General features: G+C 52.6%; 1 protein-coding gene across 3 annotated transcripts in view; it reads left to right on the forward strand.

Moving 5' to 3' along the window:
- The window catches only part of LOC146020906 (uncharacterized), a 49,091-nt gene that overhangs the window by 26,590 nt on the left and 1,769 nt on the right, over nt 1-20,732 (forward strand). Inside the window, exons 1-5 of one of the 3 annotated variants that reach the window (XM_083154500.1) lie at nt 10,330-10,632; nt 15,369-15,529; nt 15,625-15,838; nt 18,035-18,135; nt 19,203-19,340. In XM_083154500.1, the coding sequence (XP_083010626.1) occupies nt 10,408-10,632; nt 15,369-15,529; nt 15,625-15,838; nt 18,035-18,135; nt 19,203-19,340 (839 nt within the window). In that variant the 5' untranslated portion in view covers nt 10,330-10,407. Of the gene's footprint in view, nt 1-10,329; nt 10,633-15,365; nt 15,530-15,624; nt 15,839-18,034; nt 18,136-19,202; nt 19,341-20,732 lie in introns of those variants that run through there. The other 2 variants (XM_083154502.1, XM_083154501.1) reach the window with 2 other exon arrangements.

A 20,732-nucleotide genomic window follows, 5' to 3' on the forward strand; every position in this document is an offset into this window, starting at 1 on the left:
ATATATTTGGCTACATCTGTCACTCAAAGTGGGTGTCTGTGTCTATAACGCTCTGTTCCTGGACTTTCCTCTTAATGTGTGATTGCCTTCATCTGTTGCTGAACACCATTCTGAGAAATTAACCTGTTTAAAACAGGTGATGGCAATCATACATTAAGGGGAAGTCTAGAAACAGAGCATTGTGTCCCTCCTGGAGAGGGTCATGTTGGGAGGTATGTGACAGAGAACCAGCCCAGTGAGCCCACAGACAGTGCCAGACACCCACTGCCTTCCCATGTTGCCCAGCACTGCTACTCCACAGCCACCAGGTGAGCGCCCCCCTCCCGCGATTTGCGGCAAACCCCCCCCCCCGCGCGCCCCCCCCCCTCCCGCGATTCGCGGCAAAAACACCCGCTCCCCGCGACCCCCCCTACCGCGATTCGCAGCAAAAACACCCCCGTGACCCCCCCTCCCGCGATTCGCTGCAAAAAGAACCCCCCCACGACCCTCCCGCAATTCGCGGCATAACCACCACCCCGCGACCTCCCGCGAATCGCGGCAAACCCTCCCCCGTGACGACCCCCCCCCCCGATTCGCGGAAAAAACACCCCCCCCCCCGCGACCTCCCTCCCGCGATTCGTGGCAAAAAGAACCCCCCCGCGACCCCCCTTGCACGATTGGCGGCACCCCCCCTGCGACCCCCCTCCCGCGATTCGCGGCACACACACCCCCCCCCCCCCCGCAATTCGCAGCAGCCCCAGGATTAAATGGCACATGCAAAACACTGACATGGCTATGGTCGACAATGAAAAAGGTTGACAGGAGTTTTTGAAGATTTATTTTTATTTTTTTAATTTTTTCATATTCATTGTCATGTGTCGACATGGACACCAATGAAGTGGCACACTTATGTCAACATTTACATGTGTTGACCTTTCTGTGTTGATTTTTCTTGTGGCGATTCGCGTCACACCCCCGCAACCCCCCTCCCGCGATTCGCGGCACCCCCCGTGACCCCCCACCTCCCGCATTCGCGGCAACCCCCACCAGAACCCTGTGAACCCCGCCTCCCGCGATTCGCGGCACCCACCCCCGCGACCCCCCCCCCCCCTCCCGCAATTAGCGGCACGAAACCCCCCCCCCGTGATTCGCGGCAGCTCCAGAATTAAATTGCACATGGAAAACACTGACATGGCTATGGTCGACAATGAAAAAAGGTTGACATGAGTTTTTGAAGTTTTTTTGTCATTTTTTGAATATTTTCATATTCATTCTCATGTGTCGACATGGACACCAATGAAGTGCCACACTTATGTCAACATTTACATGTGTTGACCTTTCTGTGTTTATTTTTTTTTGTGGCGATTCGCGTCCCACCCCCCGCAACCCCCCTCCGGCGATTCGCGGCACCCCCGCGACCCCCCACCTCCCGCATTCGCGGCAACCCCCCACCGGAACCCCCATGAACCCCGCTCTCCCGCGATTCGCGGCACCCACCCCCCGCAACCCCCCCCCCCTCCCGCAAATCGCGGCACCCCCCGCGATTCGCGGCAGCCCCAGGATTAAATGGCACATGCAAAACACTGGCACGGCTATGGTCGACAATGAAAAAGGTTGACATGAGTTTTTGAAGATTTATTTCATTTTTTGAATGTTTTCATATTCATTGTCATGTGTCAACATGGACACCAATGAAGTGGCACACTTATGTCAACATTTACATGTGTTGACCTTTCTGTGTTGATTTTTTCTTGTGGCGATTCGCGTCACACACCCCCGCAACCCCCCCTCCCGCGATTCGCGGCACCCCCGTGACCCCCCACCTCCCGCAATTCGCGGCAACCCCCCACCGGAACCCCTGTGAACCCCGCCCTCCCGCGATTCGCGGCACCCAACCCCGCGACCCCCCCTCCCGCAATTCGCGGCCACCCCTGTGATTCGCGGCAGCTCCAGAATTAAATTGCACATGGAAAACACTGACATGGCTATGGTCGACAATGAAAAAGGTTGACATGAGTTTTTGAAGTTTTTTTTTCATTTTTTGAATATTTTCATATTCATTCTCATGTGTCGACATGGACACCAATGAAGTGCCACACTTATGTCAACATTTACATGTGTTGACCTTTCTGTGTTGATTTTTTCTTGTGGCGATTTGCGTCACCCCCCCACCCCCACAACCCCCACTCCCGCGATTCACGGCACACACACACACACACCTCCCCCGCGATTCTCGGCACCCCACCCGTGATCCCCCTCCCGTGATTCACGGCACACCCCCGCGACCCCCCCTCCCATGATTCGCCGCAACCCCCGCCCCCTAACTCCCCCTCCCGCGATTCGCGGCACCCACCCCCGCGACCCCCCCTCCCGCAATTCGCAGCACCCCCCCGCGATTCGCGGCAGCTCCAGAATTAAATTGCACATGGAAAACACTGACATGGCTATGGTCGACAATGAAAAAGGTTGACATGAGCTTTTGAAGTTTTTTTTCATTTTTTGAATGTTTTTATATTCATTCTCATGTGTCGACATGGACACCAATGAAGTGCCACACTTATGTCAACATTTACATGTGTTGACCTTTCTGTGTTGATTTTTTCTTGTGGCGATTCGCGTCACCCCCCCCCCCCCCCCCCCCGCAACCCCCACTCCCGCGATTCACGGCACACACACACCCCCCGCGATTCTCGGCACTCCACCCCGTGACCCCCCCTCCCGTGATTCACGGCACACCCCCCGCGACCCCCCCCCACCATGATTCGCCGCAAACCCCCGCCCCCGTAACCCCCCCTCCCGCGATTTGCGGCAACCCACCCCGCGACCCCCCTCCCGCGATTCTCTGCAATCCCTCCCCTCTTGCGATTCGCAGCATCCACCCCCCACAAACCCCCTCCTGCAATTCGCGGCACCCCCCGCGACCCCCCTCCTGCAATTGGCGGCACCCTCCGCGACCCCCCCTCCCGCGATTCGCGGACACCTAAGTTGCAATACAGGGCATCTTTCATACAATTCTAACCATATTTCTCATATACAAACGTTCACAAATTAAGTGGGCGCAGCCCCTTACGACGGTGTGAAGAGCGCCCGTAGGGCGCGATGAATCACCTAGTAGTTGCTATAATTGCGTTACCTGCAAATATTTGATGCCATGTAAAAACTTCAAGCATCCCCATATGGATAAACAGTTCGAGATCCGTCATGTGCTTACCTGTAGAACAGAGTACGTTGTGTATATTTTAGTGTGCCCATGTGGCCTGTATTATGTGGGCCAGACCACTCAGTCCTTCCGCACTAGAATGGCGTTACACAGGTCGGCCATCGATCTTGCCCTGGCTGGCAGGTCGGTGGATCAGCCTGTGGCACGCCATTTTAAATCTAAGGGGCATCCGCTCTCCTAACTTAAGTACTTCATGATTGATCACATTAAGGATTCCATGCGTGGCGGTGATAGGGCAAAACGCCTGTTAATCACCGAGGCTCGCTGGATCTTTAGATTAAATACCATTGCCCCTAAAGGGCTGAATGATAAGATCAGCTGGAATGCGCTTACTTAATCTTTCTGCTATGTGTTATTCGTATGTTTGTCTTGTCTGTCCCTATTCTGTGATTGTAATTTGTTGTATTATATATGCATTTGACTACTGCCAGTATAATGCATCTTTGTATTAACTGTCATTTATTTTGTCTCCTCCAAGGTGGGCGGCTATCAGGGCGGCAACAGTGTCCAGAGAAGCAGGCTGTGAGTAGTGGAGTCGGAGTGAATCGCAAGCGGCTGGCGTTGCTAGGCAGCGGCACCGCTTCCTGTACCTGGATACATGACGTCATCAGCCTGCGTCCCGGCATCTGCAGCGTGCACCTGGTGAATGGACGCCACGGGGAGGGAGATCTGCTATTCTAAGGTATTTATGTCAGTGTTGTACTGTGCTTCTGTGCTGTAGTCGTGTTCTGAGGAAGGGGGTCAAACCCCGAAAGCTCATCAATACACGTTCCTTGTGTTTACTTACTTTGTTGTTTCCTGAGTGCCTTCTTTCATTGGAGTTGCTATATATATATATATATATATATATATATATATATATATATATATATATATATATATATATATACTAGGTGATTCATCGCGCCCTACGGGCGCTCTTCACACCGTCGTAAGGGGCTGCGCCCCCTTAATTTGTGAACGTTTGTATATGAGAAATATGGTGAGAATTGTATGAAAGATGCCTGTACTGCAACTTAGGTGTCCGCGAATCGCGGGAGGGGGGTCGCGGAGGGTGCTGCGAATTGCAGGAGGGGGGTTGCGGGGGGTGCCGCGAATTGCAGGAGGGGGGTTGTGGGGGGGTAGATGCTGCGAATCGCGGGAGGGGAGGGATTGCAGAGAATCGCGGGAGGGGGTCGCGGGGTGGGTTGCCGCAAATCGCGGGAGGGGGGTTACGGGGGCAGGGGTTGCGGCGAATCATGGTAGGGGGGGTCGCGGGGGGTGTGCCGTGAATCACGGGAGGGGGGGTCACGGGGTGGGGTGCCGAGAATCGCGGGGGTGTGTGTGCCGTGAATCGCGGGAGTGGGGGTTGCGGGGGGGGGTGGGGGGGTGTGACGCGAATCGCCACAAGAAAAATCAGAAAGGTCAACACATGTAAATGTTGACATAAGTGTGGCACTTCATTGGTGTCCATGTCGACACATGAGAATAAATATGTAAACATTAAAAAAATGAAAAAAAAAACTTCAAAAACTCATGTCAACCTTTTTCATTGTCGACCATAGCCATGTCAGTGTTTTCCATGTGCAATTTAATTCTGGAGCTGCCGCGAATCGCGGGGGGGTGCCGCGAATTGCCGGGAGGGGGGGTCGCGGGGGTGGGTGCCGCGAATCGCGGGTGTGGGGGGGTTACGGGGCGGGGGTTGCGGCGAATCATGGGAGGGGGGGACGCGGGGGTGTGCCGTGAATCACGGGAGGGGGGGTCACGGGGTGGGGTGCCGAGAATCGCGGGGGAGGTGTGTGTGTGTGTGCCGTGAATCGCGGGAGTGGGGGTTGTGGGGGGGTGTGACGCAAATCGCCACAAGAAAAAATCAACACAGAAATGTTGACATAAGTGTGGCACTTCATTGGTGTCCATGTCGACACATGAGAATGAATATGAAAATATTCAAAAAATGAAAAAAAAAACTTCAAAAACTCATGTCAACCTTTTTCATTGTCGACCATAGCGATGTCAGTGTTTTCCATGTGCAATTTAATTCTGGAGCTGCCGCGAATCACGGGGGGTGCCGCGAATTGCGGGAGGGGGGGGTCGCGGGGTTGGGTGCCGCGAATCGCGGGAGGGCGGGGTTCACAGGGGTTCCGGTGGGGGGTTGCCGCGAATTGCGGGAGGTGGGGGGTCACGGGGGGTGCCGCGAATCGCGGGAGGGGGGGGTTGTGGGGGGGTGTGACGCGAATCGCCACAAGAAAAAATCAACACAGAAAGGTCAACACATATAAATGTTGACATAAGTGTGCCACTTCATTGGTGTCCATGTTGACACATGACAATGAATATGAAAACATTCAAAAAATGAAATAAATCTTCAAAAACTCATGTCAACCTTTTTCATTGTCGACCATAGCTGTGCCAGTGTTTTGCATGTGCCATTTAATCCTGGGGCTGCCGCGAATCGCGGGGGGTGCCGCGAATCGCGGGGGGTGCCGCGATTTGCGGGAGGGGGGGGTTGCGGGGGGTGGGTGCCGCGAATCGCGGGAGAGCGGGGTTCATGGGGGTTCCGGTGGGGGGTTGCCGCGAATTGCGGGAGGGGGGGGTCGCGGGGGGGTGCCGGGGTGCCGCGAATCGCCGGAGGGGGGGTTGCGGGGGGTGTGACGCGAATCGCCACAAGAAAAAAATCAACACAGAAAGGTCAACACATGTAAATGTTGACATAAGTGTGGCACTTCATTGGTGTCCATGTCGACACATGAGAATGAATATGAAAATATTCAAAAAATGACAAAAAAACTTCAAAATCTCATGTCAACCTTTTTCATTGTCGACCATAGCCATGTCAGTGTTTTTTCATGTGCAATTTAATTCTGGAGCTGCCGCGAATCACGGGGGGGGGGGGGGGGGGGTGTGCCGCGAATTGCGGGAGGGGGGGTCGCGGGGGTGGGTGCCGCGAATCGCGGGAGGGCGGGGTTCACAGGGGTTCCGGTGGGGGGTTGCCGCGAATTGCGGGAGGTGGGGGGTCACGGGGGGTGCCGCGATTTGCGGGAGGGGGGGGGTTGCGGGGGGTGGGTGCCGCGAATCGCGGGAGAGCGGGGTTCATGGGGGTTCCGGTGGGGGGTTGCCGCGAATCGCGGGAGGGGGGTCGCAGGGGGGGTGCCGCCAATCGTGCAAGGGGGGGTCGCGGGGGTTTCTTTTTGCCGCGAATCGCGGGAGGGAGGTCGCGGGGGGGTGTTTTTTCCGCGAATCGGGGGGGGGGGGGGGGGTGTCACGGGGGAGGGTTTGCCGCGATTCGCGGGAGGGGGGGGGCGCGGGGTGGTGGTTATGCCGCGAATTGCGGGAGGGGTCGTGGGGGGGTTCTTTTTGCAGCGAATCGCGGGAGGGGGGGTCGCGGGGGTGTTTTTGCTGCGAATCGCTGTAGGGGGGGGTCGCGGGGGAGCCGGTGTTTTTGCCGCGAATCGCGGGAGGGGGGGGGGGGCGGGGGGGGGGGGAGGTTTTGCCGCAAATCGCGGGATGGGGGCGCTCACCTGGTGGCTGTGGAGTAGCAGTGCTGGGCAACATGGGAAGGCAGTGGGTGTCTGGCACTGTCTGTGGGCTCACTGGGCTGGTTCTCTGTCACATACCTCCCAACATGACCCTCTCCAGGAGGGACACATTGCTCTGTTTCTAGACTTCCCCTTAATGTATGATTGCCATCACCTGTTTTAAACAGGTTAATTTGTCAGAAAGGTGTTCAGCACAGATGAAGGCAATCACACATTAAGAGGAAAGTCCAGGAACAGAGCGTTATAGACACAGACACCCACTTTGAGTGACAGATGTAGCCAAATATATAGGAGATATATATATATATATATATATATATATATATATATAAACATATACACACACACACACAATATATACACAGAAATATGCAGTTTATAGTGTATACTGTATGTGATTTATAGATGTGGCCATCTTTAGGCAGCCAACACCTCTGAGGCACTAGAAAGGTGCAGCTGCTGAAGAAAAAAACTTTTGCAGGGGCCCTCCATGACCAAAACATATCCCACCTTCAACACATAGCTTCCCGGGACATCACCGTTGCCACCAGCAACCCTCCCATTCCTGAACACTGCCACTACAGACACTACTGATAGCACACACCACGTTCCTACTAATGCCTCCGCAGACATCTCTACCAGCACCCCCTTCCCCCAAACACTGCTCCTGCCAATAGCACCCCCGTCTGTCGGCGGTGCTGTCTGCGGTGATGTGCACTTGTCCAGGCAGGGTTGATATTGGTAGGAGCGGTGTTTAGTACAGCGTAACTAATCATTTGGATTCCCCCAGGCAAAAAGTTTCTGTCAAACATCGTTATGCCCATTACACAATGTTACACACCTTAATGTCCGTAACACAATATGCCACACACAGTATATTGCACCATTGCACATTATACCACACTCCACAATGCCAATTACACATTACAGTATGTCACACATGGTAATGCCCAGTATATAGGGCCTGGTGTTCATTATGCCGACGCTGGCATTCTGACTGCTGTCAGAACACTCTTAATAATACAAGAAGGGGAGGTTGGACCTGTGGATGGAGAAATAACAGGAGAGGGTAACCAGGTAACCCATGTGGGGGGTCATTGGTTCCGCAGATGTGCTGTTAGGTGAGAAAGAGCATTAGAGGGCAACGCAGTGTGTGTGTAGGGGGGTATGGAGCTATAGGAGACAAAACATATCATGGTAGCCAGTGGTGGGAGATTGGAGTTGTGAGGGGAGGAGAGAGAGAATGAGGGGGGTAGCCTGTGTTAAGGGGGGGTTGGAGCTGTGAAGGGGAGGCATGAGAGGGTAGCCTGTGTAGGGGATGGGGGGGGGGGGGAGTTGCTGGTGCCACAAATGGGGGGAGGGGTGGTTTGGAGATTTGAGGGGAGAGAGAGCATGAGGGGGTAACCTGTGGGGGGCTGTGTGGGGGAGGGGGGCGTGGGTGCCATGAATTGGGGGGTTTAGAGCTGTAAGGGGAGAGAGAACATGAGGGGGGTAGACTGTGGGGGGGAGGGGGGGGTCGCGGGAGCCGCGAATGGGGGGAGGGGGGGTTGAGGTTGTGAGGAGAGAGAGAGCATGAGGGGGTAGCCTGTGTGGGGGAGGGGGGGGTCGCGGGTGCCGCGAATGGGGGGAGGGGGGGTCGTGGGTGCCGCGAATGGGGGGAGGGGGGGTCGCGGGTGCCGCGAATGGGGGGAAGGGGGCCCCATCATAGGAATAGGAAGGATCAAGGATGTATGTTAGATCAGGGGGGGGGGGGGTTGCTGCCAGGGCCTGGTGGCTGAATACCAGCCAGGGATGGGTGCAGCAAGTTTAAAACGGGCAGGCTAGAGCAGGGGAGGGAGGGCACGAATCACTCACCGACAGGGGCGGATTGGCCATTAAAGCCACCGGGAATTTTCCCGGGAGGCCGGCCGTACCTGAGGCCGACAGCTACCTGTAACACTGTGACTGAATCAGGGGCCGGCCACCGCGGAGTGTACTAGCGCCGGTGGCCGTGCCCGGAAGTGGTCCCCGTCTCCAGCTTTATTTGTACCCATAGCTGCGCACTTCCTGCTTCTGCATTTTTACCGAGGAGAGGACGGAGGCCAGCCGCAGCGAACACCAGCAGCTCAGGTGGCGGAGCTGCGGCTGGGAAGACAGCGGGGGTGCCAGTCAGTCCGTGGAGTCAGAACAGAAGCCAAAGAGAACACTTCCCCCTCCTCCCTGCTGCTGCTGCTCTCAGTGGCTGCTGCTGCCAGTGCCTGTCACACTACAGGCAGCAGCGCCAGCAACATGAAGCCCAGGGCGGCTAAGCTCCTTCCCAGCACCCATATCCCAACCCCCCTGTACATCAGTCACGATCAGTGATTGTCAGCAGAGACTTGACAGGGGGCGGAGCTACACGGAATGGATGGGCGGAGCCACGCGGGACAAGGGGGCGGAGCTACACGGAAGCACAGCACCAGCAGGGATGATGAAAGGTCGAAAGGAGAGGATGAGGCTGAGCTGCCACACACATTTTAAGGTAAAAAAAAAAAGTGTGTGAGAGCAAGTAATACTGTCAGCAAACTATGGGCGTCATTCAGATCTCATCGGTACTGAGTGCATTCGTACGCAGTACCGATGTTGCACGTCTGCGTAGGCGGGTATCTCTGCGCATGTGCAGGCGTATGGTGTGTGCACCCACGGCGACCTTTCGGTTCGCCAGATGCACGCACCCATGCGGGGGGTGCTGGGCTGCCCCATTACCATATGGGAACGCCCAGTGTTCCATGGGCGTTCCCATGAGAACGCTGGGCGTTCTCATGGTAATGAGGTAATGACGCGGGTGTGGGGGGCGGGTAGCTGACATCACCGGATGTCAGCTGCCCGCCCATATCCGTCCCAGCGTGCACGCAAATGTACACAACTGAAAAGTCACTTATATATATGCGTGCACGCTAAACATCATTCAATGGTCAGTGACCATCGAAAGATGTGGGCGGATACCCGAGCCATGCAAATGGATGTTTATGCAAAACATCCATTCGCAGCTGTTCGCCGGGCGGGGTTTGGTGGACTCGCGAACATGTGAACAGCCACACTGACAGCGACAGGCTGGGGCTGAGGCCGGGGCTGCTCAGGGCTTGCCCAGTCCCTGTGTGCGGCCCTGCCTCCTCCGCCTGTCATTGGTGGGTGACTGCCGTCAATGAGAGTGGACCCGCCTCCTCCTGCACGCTGTTGTACCTGTCCACTGCCTGCCCCTCCTCCTCCAGCTTCCTCAACATGGACCATGCCATGCCAAGAATAATGAATAATGCCATGGTGATCCCATAATGTGTAAAATAAAAATATAAGTGATTCCCTGATCAGTGTCAACGCCGCACACAGTGCCCTGCTGGCTGCTGCTATATGCGGCCCCGCCTCCTCCCGCTCGCTGTTCTCCGAGTGACCGAGTCACATTACTACTGTTCTCCGGTACACGGTCACTCGGAGAACAGCGAGCGGGAGGAGGCGGGGCCGCATATAGCAGCAGCCAGCAGGGCACTGTGTGCGGCGTTGACACTGATCAGGGAATCACTTATATTTTTATTTTACACATTATGGGATCACCATGGCATTATTCATTATTCTTGGCATGGCATGGTCCATGTTGAGGAGAAGGAGGGGGGCAGTGCTGCGCCGCTGGGTGCGATTCTGGACTAAGATTGGCTCCGCCCTTTACACCACTCCTTCTGCATGGTCACTGTCTTCCCTCTCTGCCTGGGGTCTCCTGAAGCTCCGCCCCTGGTCAAAGTATGCGATGTATGCCCTTCCAGAGGTATAAATATGGCGCCAAACAGAGCTATAACCTGCTCATGGTGGGCGTGGAGGCTGCAGTGGGAGCCATTGGCGAGGCTGTGTGGGAGCAACTCGGGAGGGCTACTGCTAGTGCACATCTTTGCTGCCGAGGAAGAGAATCAGGTGAGAGGGTCCTGCCTGTGCATCCATCTATGCCCCATCCCATCCATCCATCTCTCTCTCTGTGGCCCCTCACATCCATCTCTATCTCTCTGTGGCCCCTCCCATCCTCTCATCCATCTCTTTGCGGCCCATCGTGTCTGTCCCTCATTCTGTGCCCAATCGCGTCAGACTTTCTCTCTGTGCCCTCTCCCAATGTGTACTGGGCATAATGGCGTCTGTTGGAATGTGTACTGGGCATACCGGCATGTGCTTTAATGTGTACTGGGCATTACAGAGTGTGCTGTAATGTGTACTGGGCATACCGGCGTGTGCTTTAATGTGTACTGGGCATTACAGTGTGCTGTAATGTGTACTGGGCATAATGGCGTCTGTTGTAATGTGTACTGGGCATACTGGCGTGTGCTTTAATGTGTACTGGGCATACTGGCGTGTGCTTTAATGTGTACTGGGCATTACAGAGTGTGCTGTAATGTGTACTGGGCATAACGGCGTGTGCGATAACATATACTGGGCATTACAGAGTGTGTTGTAATGTGTACTGGGCATAACGGCATGTGCGATAACATATACTGGGCATTACAGAGTGTGCTGTAATATATACTGGGCATTACAGAGTGTGCTGTAATGTGTACTGGGCATAACAGTGTGTGCTGTAATGTGTACTGGGCATAACTGTGTGTGCTGTAATGTGTACTGGGCATAATGGCGTCTGCTGTAATGTGTACTGAGCATAACGGTGTGTGCTATAATATATACTGGGCACAACGGCATGTGCTTTAATGTGTACTGGGCATTACAGAGTGTGCTGTAATCTGTACTGGGCATAGCGGCATGTGCTATAATGGGGCGTGCTATAACATATACTGGGCATTACAGAGTGTGCTGTAATGTGTACTGGGCATAGCGGCGTGTGCTATAATGGGGCGTGCTATAACATATACTGGGCATTACAGAGTGCGCTGTAATGTGTACTGGGCATGACGGCGTCTGCTGTAATGTGTACTGGGCATAACGGCATGTGCTATAACATATACTGGGCATTACAGAGTGTACTTGGCATAACGTCGTGTGCTGTAATGTGTAATGGGCATAACGGCTTCTGCTGTACTGTGTACTGGGCATAACGGTGATGTGATCCTGGTTGGTGTACTGTATATAGTGTTTTCTGGCTCTTTCCAGAGAGAGACAATGTCCAGTATCAACAGCCTGAAGTTGAGAGTGTGTAAAGTCAGGGGTTAGTGCAAGACAACCATGGGTCCATCCATATTTTACAGTCTTACCAACCAACACAAGTTAATATTGATGAATCTGATATTCAGACACTATGATGCTTTAGTTTTGCCTGTCAACAATCTATCTAAGTGCATACCTCCCAACTGTCCCACTCATCGCGGGAACGTCGCAGTATTTTGGGACATTCCTGCGTCCCTCCCGCCGCCAGCAGTGTCCCGGGGGGGGGGGGGTAGTTGGGAGTCCCCCCTGTCGTCCGTGAATAGACGTTGTGCGCATGCACACAGCATCTATTCTTGGAGGTAGGGGGGCTGGGGGCTGGCCAGCAGCTCATAGAGCTACTGGGCATGCCCCCACCGCAGCGAAAAAGGGGCGCTGCAGCGCCGTGAGTATAGACCATGCCCCCTTTCCAAAAGGCCACGCCCCCGAAAATTTGGCGCCCCCCCTGTCCCTCCCCGGTGTCTCCGAATGTTGGGAGGTATGTAAGTGTAGTGATGTGGTAATCCCGTCTACTGTTATGTTGGCTCCGCCCATTATTGAATTGTTGCCGCCCACATGAGGCCACTTCCAGAAATATTCCAGGGCCACTTTTAGTCCCCAATCCGCCCCTGCTCACCGAGTAGCTGAGTGCTAGAAGTTGACAGCTGCAGCTTCGCTTCCTTCCTCCTGCTCTCCTCTGCGTAGCTTTTCTGCTGCTGGTCTGCTGCTCCTCCTGCAGCTCACTACCGCCCTCCAGTGGCCGGCGCCCTAGGCAAATGCCTAAACCTGCCTAGTGGTGGCGCCGGCCCTGATACTTACCTATCTTGATCCCGTAGGTAGGTCCATGGGTCCGGTGGCTTGGTTCCGGGGCTGGTCCGGGTCTGGGGCTCCAGGGCTGAAGAGTCCGGGGTCCTGGATCCGTAGTAATCCAAAGGGGTACCTGTGGAAGAAAATCCTACTCACCTGCTCCTGTGGCGACCACCTCGGCATCTTCTGTTGAAGTCCCGCTGCTCCCGGCTGCTGTGGTACCCGCTCTGCCTCCGCTGTATACTAGAGACGCAGAGATCCTTCTTCCTCTGCGTCTCTGCTCAAAATGATTTCTGGCAAATCAGGAGCCGACTTTCTCAATTAAGGCCCCCCCCCCCTCCAGGACTTACCTGACCAGGCTGAAGCCTGGTGCTGTCCTCGATGCCCCTGGGCGGTGGGCATCGAGCTGATTTCAGTGTAAAAAATAGATGAATAAACTATTGTTTTAAACTGTGGAACTATGAGTCCCAGCAAGCCTACCCTGCAAGCTGGGACTTGGAGAACCACAAGTCCCAGCCTGCAGGGCATTAAAGGGCCCGCTGGGTCTTGTAGTTCCACAGTAAAAAAAATAGTTAAATAAATACACACTGACACATTAGAAAAATAAAAGTTTAATACATACATACATTACACAAACACACTAATACTTACCTATCTTGATCCCGTAGGTAGGTCCCAGGGTCCGGGTCCGGGGCTCCAGGGCTGAAGAGTCCGGGGTCCTGGATCCGTAGTAATCCAAAGGGGTACCTGGGGAAGGAAATCCTACTCACCTGCTCCTGTGGCGAGCACCTCGGCATCTTCTGTTGAAGTCCCGCTGCTCCAGGCTGCTGTGGTACCCGCTCTGCCTCCGCTGTATACTAGAGAAGCAGAGATCCTTCTTCCTTGGCGTCTCTGCTCAGAATGATTTCTGGCCAATCAGGAGCCGAGAAATAATAAGAATATAATAAGAATATATAATATAATATTAAAGGCACAGCACAGCACCAGAGGTAGGCCCCAGCACAGAGGAGACAGTAGTACTACAGGTACACAATTAGACTGTTCTCCTAAGCAGAGAGGAGAACAGAGTACACAGCAGCACTGAGGGAGACAGCCCCAGCGAATAAAATAATTAATTACAGCACAGCTCACCAGAGGTAGACCGCACAGAGGAGACAGTAGTACTACAAGTACACAGTTAGACTACACAGCATCACTGAGAGACAGCACCAGCGATTGAAAAATATTGCGCTCAAGCTCAAGGTAAAGCTCAAGTTTAAGCCCCAGCAGCAGCACCAACACACCCTCTCCCAACCCACTACTTGACTGGAGTTAAGATGGCGGGCGCGGCAACCGCTTTTAAAGCCTCGCGAAATCCGGCACCGGGTGATGACGTTCTGACCACGCGGACGGACCCGAGTCAGGCGGGAATCTCCGAGCGCTGCTTGGAATCGGGCTCGGAATGATGACGTCCGTGGGGGCTCGGATCTCCGGAATATATATATATATATAAAAAAAAAAAAAAATATATATATATATATATATATATATATATATATATATATATATATATATAGGGGTCCAATTAGGCGGCACTCACGGCAATAAATTCAAGTAGACAGCAACGTGAATATATTCCATATATATATATACGAATCCAAATGACTGGAGCAGCGATGCAGGTGCCCCTCCAAAGAAACTGTAAATATATGTCCAGGAAACGGGTGGCACTCTGCTTCAATAATAACGTAGGCGACACAAGGTGACCTTGTGTCGCCTACGTTATTATGGAGGCAGAGTGCCACCCGTTCCCTGGACATATATATATATATATATATATATATATATCCCCTGCAGTTACCCATTGACCAAGTTTATACCGCCTTTTCTCTGTGTTTTGACAGTGTAATATTCTCCAATGCAGTTTGTGGCCAGTAATGACAAGTGCCTCGGTGTATGGGGGCCTTTAGTTTTGCGTGTACTCACCACATCATTCGATGGTTGGCGACCATCGAAAGATGTGGTGTCGCCCCAAAGGGGCAGGCAAATTCGCGCTACGAAGGGGGGGGGGGGCTTTCAGTGTGAATGGTGGGCGGGCTAAAACAGATGCGCAGGGCTTCGACCTTTGCAGTGCTGCTTGTCAGTGTGAATAACCCCCCTTGAGTGTTGAGAAAGAAACATGTTCATTAGAACTATACATATACATAGCTATCTGGTGTGAGAGACATTTCTACTATTAATCGTCCCAGCAGCACTGCACTATAGCAGTCATAGAGAAAGTGCCTGATTCAGACCTACATCGTACCTCCCAACTGTCCCGATTTTCACGGGACAGTCACGTTTTTGGACATAGATCATAGCGCACATACCCAAGCCCAAGCAGAGACAATATCCAGTGATCATTCTGAATGTACACCGTTCGCAAGGTGATAAGAAGACTGCGTTTCTGGCTGTCACCAGGACCTTTCCTGGGTGTGTCAGCTCTGGACCCGATCAGCAGTAGGTTCTGGGTTACCCACACATTGGGACAATCATTCAATGATGACTTAGTTGCACATGGATTTGCAGCTAGCTGCCGATTGGTGGGATTTTCACAAGCCATTTGCAGACTTGCATGGGACAGATTTAACTCAGGGTGGTGGTTAGCAATCAGATCTGAATAACCCCCCAAATATAGAAATGTACCACACGTGCAGACCAGCAAATATTCCCTAACTGTGTTCTGTCCCTCTCCATAGCAGAAAGGGCAGTCTCCTGATATGGCGCTGGATGTTGGCTGTGGAACAGGCCGGTACACTTTGCCTCTAGCTCCTCACTTCAAGAAGGTTCTGGGAATAGACACCAGTGAATCTCAAATACATTTGGCCAGAAGATACACTTTAGCGGAGAATGTGTCCTACATGTGAGTATCACAGCGGCATTTAACCTTCCAGATATAGTAAGCTATAGCAAAACAAGGTCACCTCAATGACATCACAAATGATCTCATCTCTCTAGGGTTGGCCAAGCTGAGATGTTACCCCTGGAAGATGCCTCGGTGGACCTAGTCAATGCCGGTCTTGCTGCTCATTGGTTCGAGGTTGATAAATTTGCCCATGAAGCAGCTAGAGTGCTCAAGGCCAACGGCTGCCTTGCTATTCACGCTTTCTATCCGTACACTGATATTGAATTTGGTGATCTGTCAGAAGACCTATCGGCACTAATGAGAGAGGTAATTGGAATGCTTTGGCCGTTAAGCCATATTAACCCTTTGTGTGCCAACATCTCTGTGAGATGCGCAATATATTCGCTAGAAAATGCCGGCGTTGCTCACATTTGTTAAATAAATTCAAATGAAAAATGTTGTGTAAAAAAAAAAAAGATGATATTTTCTGTATAACATTGCTTGGCAATTTTCAAACTTTGACAGCATTACATCCCGTACCATATCTCTATCCAAAATACCTTGGACCGAATTTGGTCCCCGATGTTCAGGGTCTGCGCATGCGAAAACACCAGAGCGAATGGCTTCAGTGAGTTTTACACTCGAGGGAAGGGGGCGGCCAGAGCGCAGAACCAGGAGAACGCCAAGTGTTTTATGGGTGTTCCCAATAATAGTGCTGGGCGTTCCCCTGCACACGTAGGCATGGCGATGCCTGCTCAGGGCAATGCCCGCCTCCCTTTCATTCCATGGTGAGCGAACATCAATAGATTTTTCGGCTGTGCGGCTTCATGTGAGGGGAAGTGTTACCGTATGCATCCCCTTGGGGATTTGCACGGCAGGGGGGGTGAGATGCCAGGCCAGGCGGCGTTCACCTGTTCACTAGGCTGCAAATGTATTTAGCCTAGCAAATGGGCCTGAATCAGGCACTTCGGGGGGTGGGGGGTGGGGGGGGGGTAATTCAATCTTCAAGCTGGCCCGACAGCCGTGACCCTGTCCCGTTCTTGGCCTGCTCAACCGAGAGTTTGCAGATGGGATTCAATGTCCCGCCTGCCGCGGGACGAGAAGGGGGCGTGGCTGCCAGCTGCGGCTAGAATCGGTGAGCTGCAGCCGGGAGCTCAACAATTCCCAGCCGTTCTCGGTAGAACGAGCTTGACTACCCATTGGGAGATGGCTGCGGGAGATTGAATATCCCCCACAGAGTGTTCCATGCACCTAGGGTTCCTAATTTTTGTTGCAAGTAGTTGGTATAAAGTGTCAGATTGAGTACAACGATGCGAGGTATAATGTAGGATGCGGCTCACTCATATCGGTCCTTTTATGCAGGTAAGCATCGGAGTTGCACACAGCGCCAGTTTCCAAGGTCAGGGTCTGTCTGCCCCCACTTGAGGCAGGGGGGTGTGGTTGCTGAAGGGAGGGGACTGATTTGGGGTGGAGCTATGGATAAAAAAATTCACATTTTGGGGACGTGGTCAGCACAACCACATCCTTGTGACCCCTGCCGCGCAATGCCGGTATCTGAGGAATTGCACAGCGGTGAGCAAGGCTACAATGACGCAATACTCATCATTTAGCCCTAAGGACCCCCCCGCCGAGGGGGGATTGCGGGAGACACCCAACATTCTGGGACCCTCCAGGCCATTCCGGGAGGGTAGGCAACCCTGTCCAGGGTACTCCTGCTATGTTCTTTCATCTTATTCTTATTAGGGCCACCCCAAGCAGTACAGATGGTGTAATCTCACTCGATTCCCACCATGGCCTTAACTGTGTGGAGTTTGTATATTCTCCCCGTGCTTGCGTGGGTTTCCTCCGGATACTCCGGTTTCCTCAAACATTAAAAAAATGTAGTGGTAGGTTTATTTGCTCCCAACAAATTAACCCTAGAATGTCTGTGTGTGCGTGTGCATGTGGTAGGGGATATAGATTGTAAGCTCCACTGAGGCAGGGACTGATGTAAGTGTTCAACTATACTCTGTACAGCGCTGCGGAATATGGGTGCGCTATATAAGAAATGGTTAATAAACAAATAAATTAGTGATGCCAATAAGATGAAAATTCGGTACAAAACTGTGGGAGGTCAAATGAGGAAATCTGGCATCTGTTGGGATAGATGTGTGGACTAGATGTAGTCATAATCCCGGCGGTTGGAATCCCGGCGTTCGGAATCCCGACGCCGGAATCCCGACCACTGAAATCCCGACACTTTATCCCTCTATGGATGTCCACGACACCCATAGAGGGACAATAAATTAGTGTGCCGAGGGAAGCGAGGCACCGGCCCCGCTGCGTGGCGAGCACAGCTAGCACGCAAGGGGGGGGGTGTATTTTGAACGCTGGGATTCCGTCCGCTGGGATTTCGAATCAAACCTGTGTAGACACATCTGTATGCTGGCAATAGCCAATATAACTAAATGTTAATACATTGGTTGCTTAGATGGTTACCAGAGGTTTCTAAGTACCGAAACTAGATTTTTGTCAACTTTGCAGGTGTGGGATATTTTATTTAAGTATTCTGTGAAGTCTACAGACCACATGCTTTGCCAATACCAAAAAATATATGAAGCAGTGCCTCTAAAAGACAAGATGCGGTGAGTAAATAAAGAAGCAGATTCTTGTTAGAATTAGATCCATAAAAACCTCACCGTGGGACACTGAAACCCAAGGTTGGTACGACAGGACAGTGTCTGAAAAATGGGACTGTCCCACCAACACCAGAACAGTTAGGAGGTATGGGTTCCCTCACACAGAAGCCGCCGCTGTGATCAGCCAGGGGGTAGAAGACAAGGGCAGTATAAGACAGATAACCACTGTGATCGGGGGTACTTGAAAGGGTCCCATGGCCAAAGCATTACCCACCCTAACTAGTCAGCCAAGGTTCATGGGGAGTTGGGAACCCCTACAAATTTAGGGATCCCCCCTCTCCAGGGCATCCCAGGCCTGGACTGATAGCTTGTGCAATAAGTAGTATTGTCATTTACAGTGGGACTACAGGTCCCAGCAAGCCTGCCCAACATGCTGGTACTCAGAAAAACCACAGGTACCAGCATGTGGGGCATTAAGGACCCGTTGGTACCTCTGCTCCTCCGCTGCCATCGGACTGCCTGCCCCCTGTCTCACCATGGCTAATATAGCCAGCTCAAGGGGGGCGGGGCGATGACGCGAGGAGCCGTGATTGGCTGGGCACAGGCATTAGAAATATCAAAATGTTGCCGCCATCTTCCTCCACCACTGATGGTGGGAACAGGACTTCCGCTGCCACCAATGAGGGACCCAGACTACCGCTGTTGCCGATGTAATCACACCACTGTAGTCACCGATGGGAGGGGGGGGGGTCCAGACAGGCATGCTGCGATTGGATCCAGTGGCTGCGGCCCAGCCACATGTGTGTGGCCCGTAGCATAGGAGACTGTGTATAGTCTCCTTTATGAATGTGTCCCCCAAGCCTTAACCTTTGTGAAGTGCTAAATTGACTGGTACTTTATCACTGGCCAATCAGCCCCTAACTGCCAAGTCACAGGCTGGGTTTAAAAATGACAGTTGGGGGCTCACTTCAACTGGCTTAATAAATTTGATCGAGAGAGAGAGAGATGATAATAATCTTACTGTGTTCACCCTTCCAGTTAACCAATGCATGTCTGCCTTTTGTCTCTTACAGGATCACTGACATACCAGTCGTAGTTGAGATGTCCGTATCGGACCTTGTGGGCTTTATCCAGGCAGTATACATGTACCAGGCATTTGCAGAAAAAGACCCAACTGGAGCAGCAGAGTTCCTGATAAAGACTGAGCACAAGTACATGCAGGGGCGCCGGGAAGGGGAATTGGGGTCTAAATAGCTGATTCTGTGCCTGTTTGTGATTCCCGGGACAGCTCCTGCTTGGAGCTGCCAATGTCTCCTTTTGGTAGCGCAAGGCATCGGATACCACTAAATTATTTGACATATTTTTTTGCGAGTGGGGTGTCGCCACTTCTCCTGGATTTGGCCATGACCCATCCAGTAACCAGAACAAAGGCTGTCTCAACGGGATGCGGTCATTTGGTCTACAGCATTATGGTCGACAGTCATTAGGTCGACATGGGAAAATGTAGACATGGAAAATGTCTACATGGTTTTATGTCGACAGGTCATTAGTTCGACAGGTCATTAGTTCGACATTGTCTAGGTCGACAGTCAAAAGGTCGACATGGGGTTTTCACTGTTTTTTTAGCCAACATGTGCCGACAGGCGGTATTTCATGCCCTACCATCCACTAGGGCGTGGTGGGAGAATGAAATAGTGTGCCGAGCGTAGCGAGGCACCGTGCCCGACGCATTGCGAGTGCAGCGAGCGATGCGAGGGGATGCGGTGCACTTTAGACTGTGTCCATGTCGACTGTGTTGACATTCAGGTCAAAAAACGGGGAAAAACCTTTTGACTGTCGATCTACCCAATGTCGAACTAATGACCTGTCGAACTAACGACCTGTCGAACTAATGACCTTTCGACCTAGAACCATGTCGACCCTTTCCCATGTTGACCTTTTCCCGTGTCGACCTAATGGTGTCGACCTAATGACTGTCGACCATAATGCTGTAGACCAAATGATCCCAACCCGTCTCAACAGACCTATGTCAGTGGCGGTATGACATGGATTGTCTGTGTATTACTCACCAATATCTTTAGTGCTATTATTAATAATAATAAGAAGAATAATAATGTTTAGAGCTCCCAGGTGTAGAAGCGATAGTTAAGATGGCAATATATATTCAGGGTCTACGGCACCGCCGGGGAAGGACGGGGCACTATGGGAGTCTGCAAACTGGCCCCCTCTTCTCTTAAAGCTCCCCTGAATAGGTTAACATGGATTAGGCAGACGGGGACAAAAGGTCAGCAATTTCCAAAGTCAAAAGTGCTGAAGCGAAGCGGTAGTGGGGCCATTCACGTTGACCGTAATTGGCGAGCAAAGCAAGCCCACAAACATATAAACATGTAAGATATGATCAATAATAAAAAAAACCTGTGTCGATCATTTTTATGTCGGCATTTTGACTCTTGACCTCTTTGCAGCTGTTACCCTTCACCTCTGTTGACTTTTTGTAAGTACCTGTCAATCCTGTCGACCTAATGCATGTCCACCGTCTAAGTTCTATTCTAACCAGGAGCCGCCTCTGCCCCACACGGAACCCCACCACCCACCCCCTCACC

The sequence above is a fragment of the Crinia signifera genome, chromosome 7 (assembly GCF_055691185.1).
Source record: "Crinia signifera chromosome 7, ASM5569118v1, whole genome shotgun sequence".
Lineage (NCBI taxonomy): Eukaryota > Metazoa > Chordata > Amphibia > Anura > Myobatrachidae > Crinia > Crinia signifera.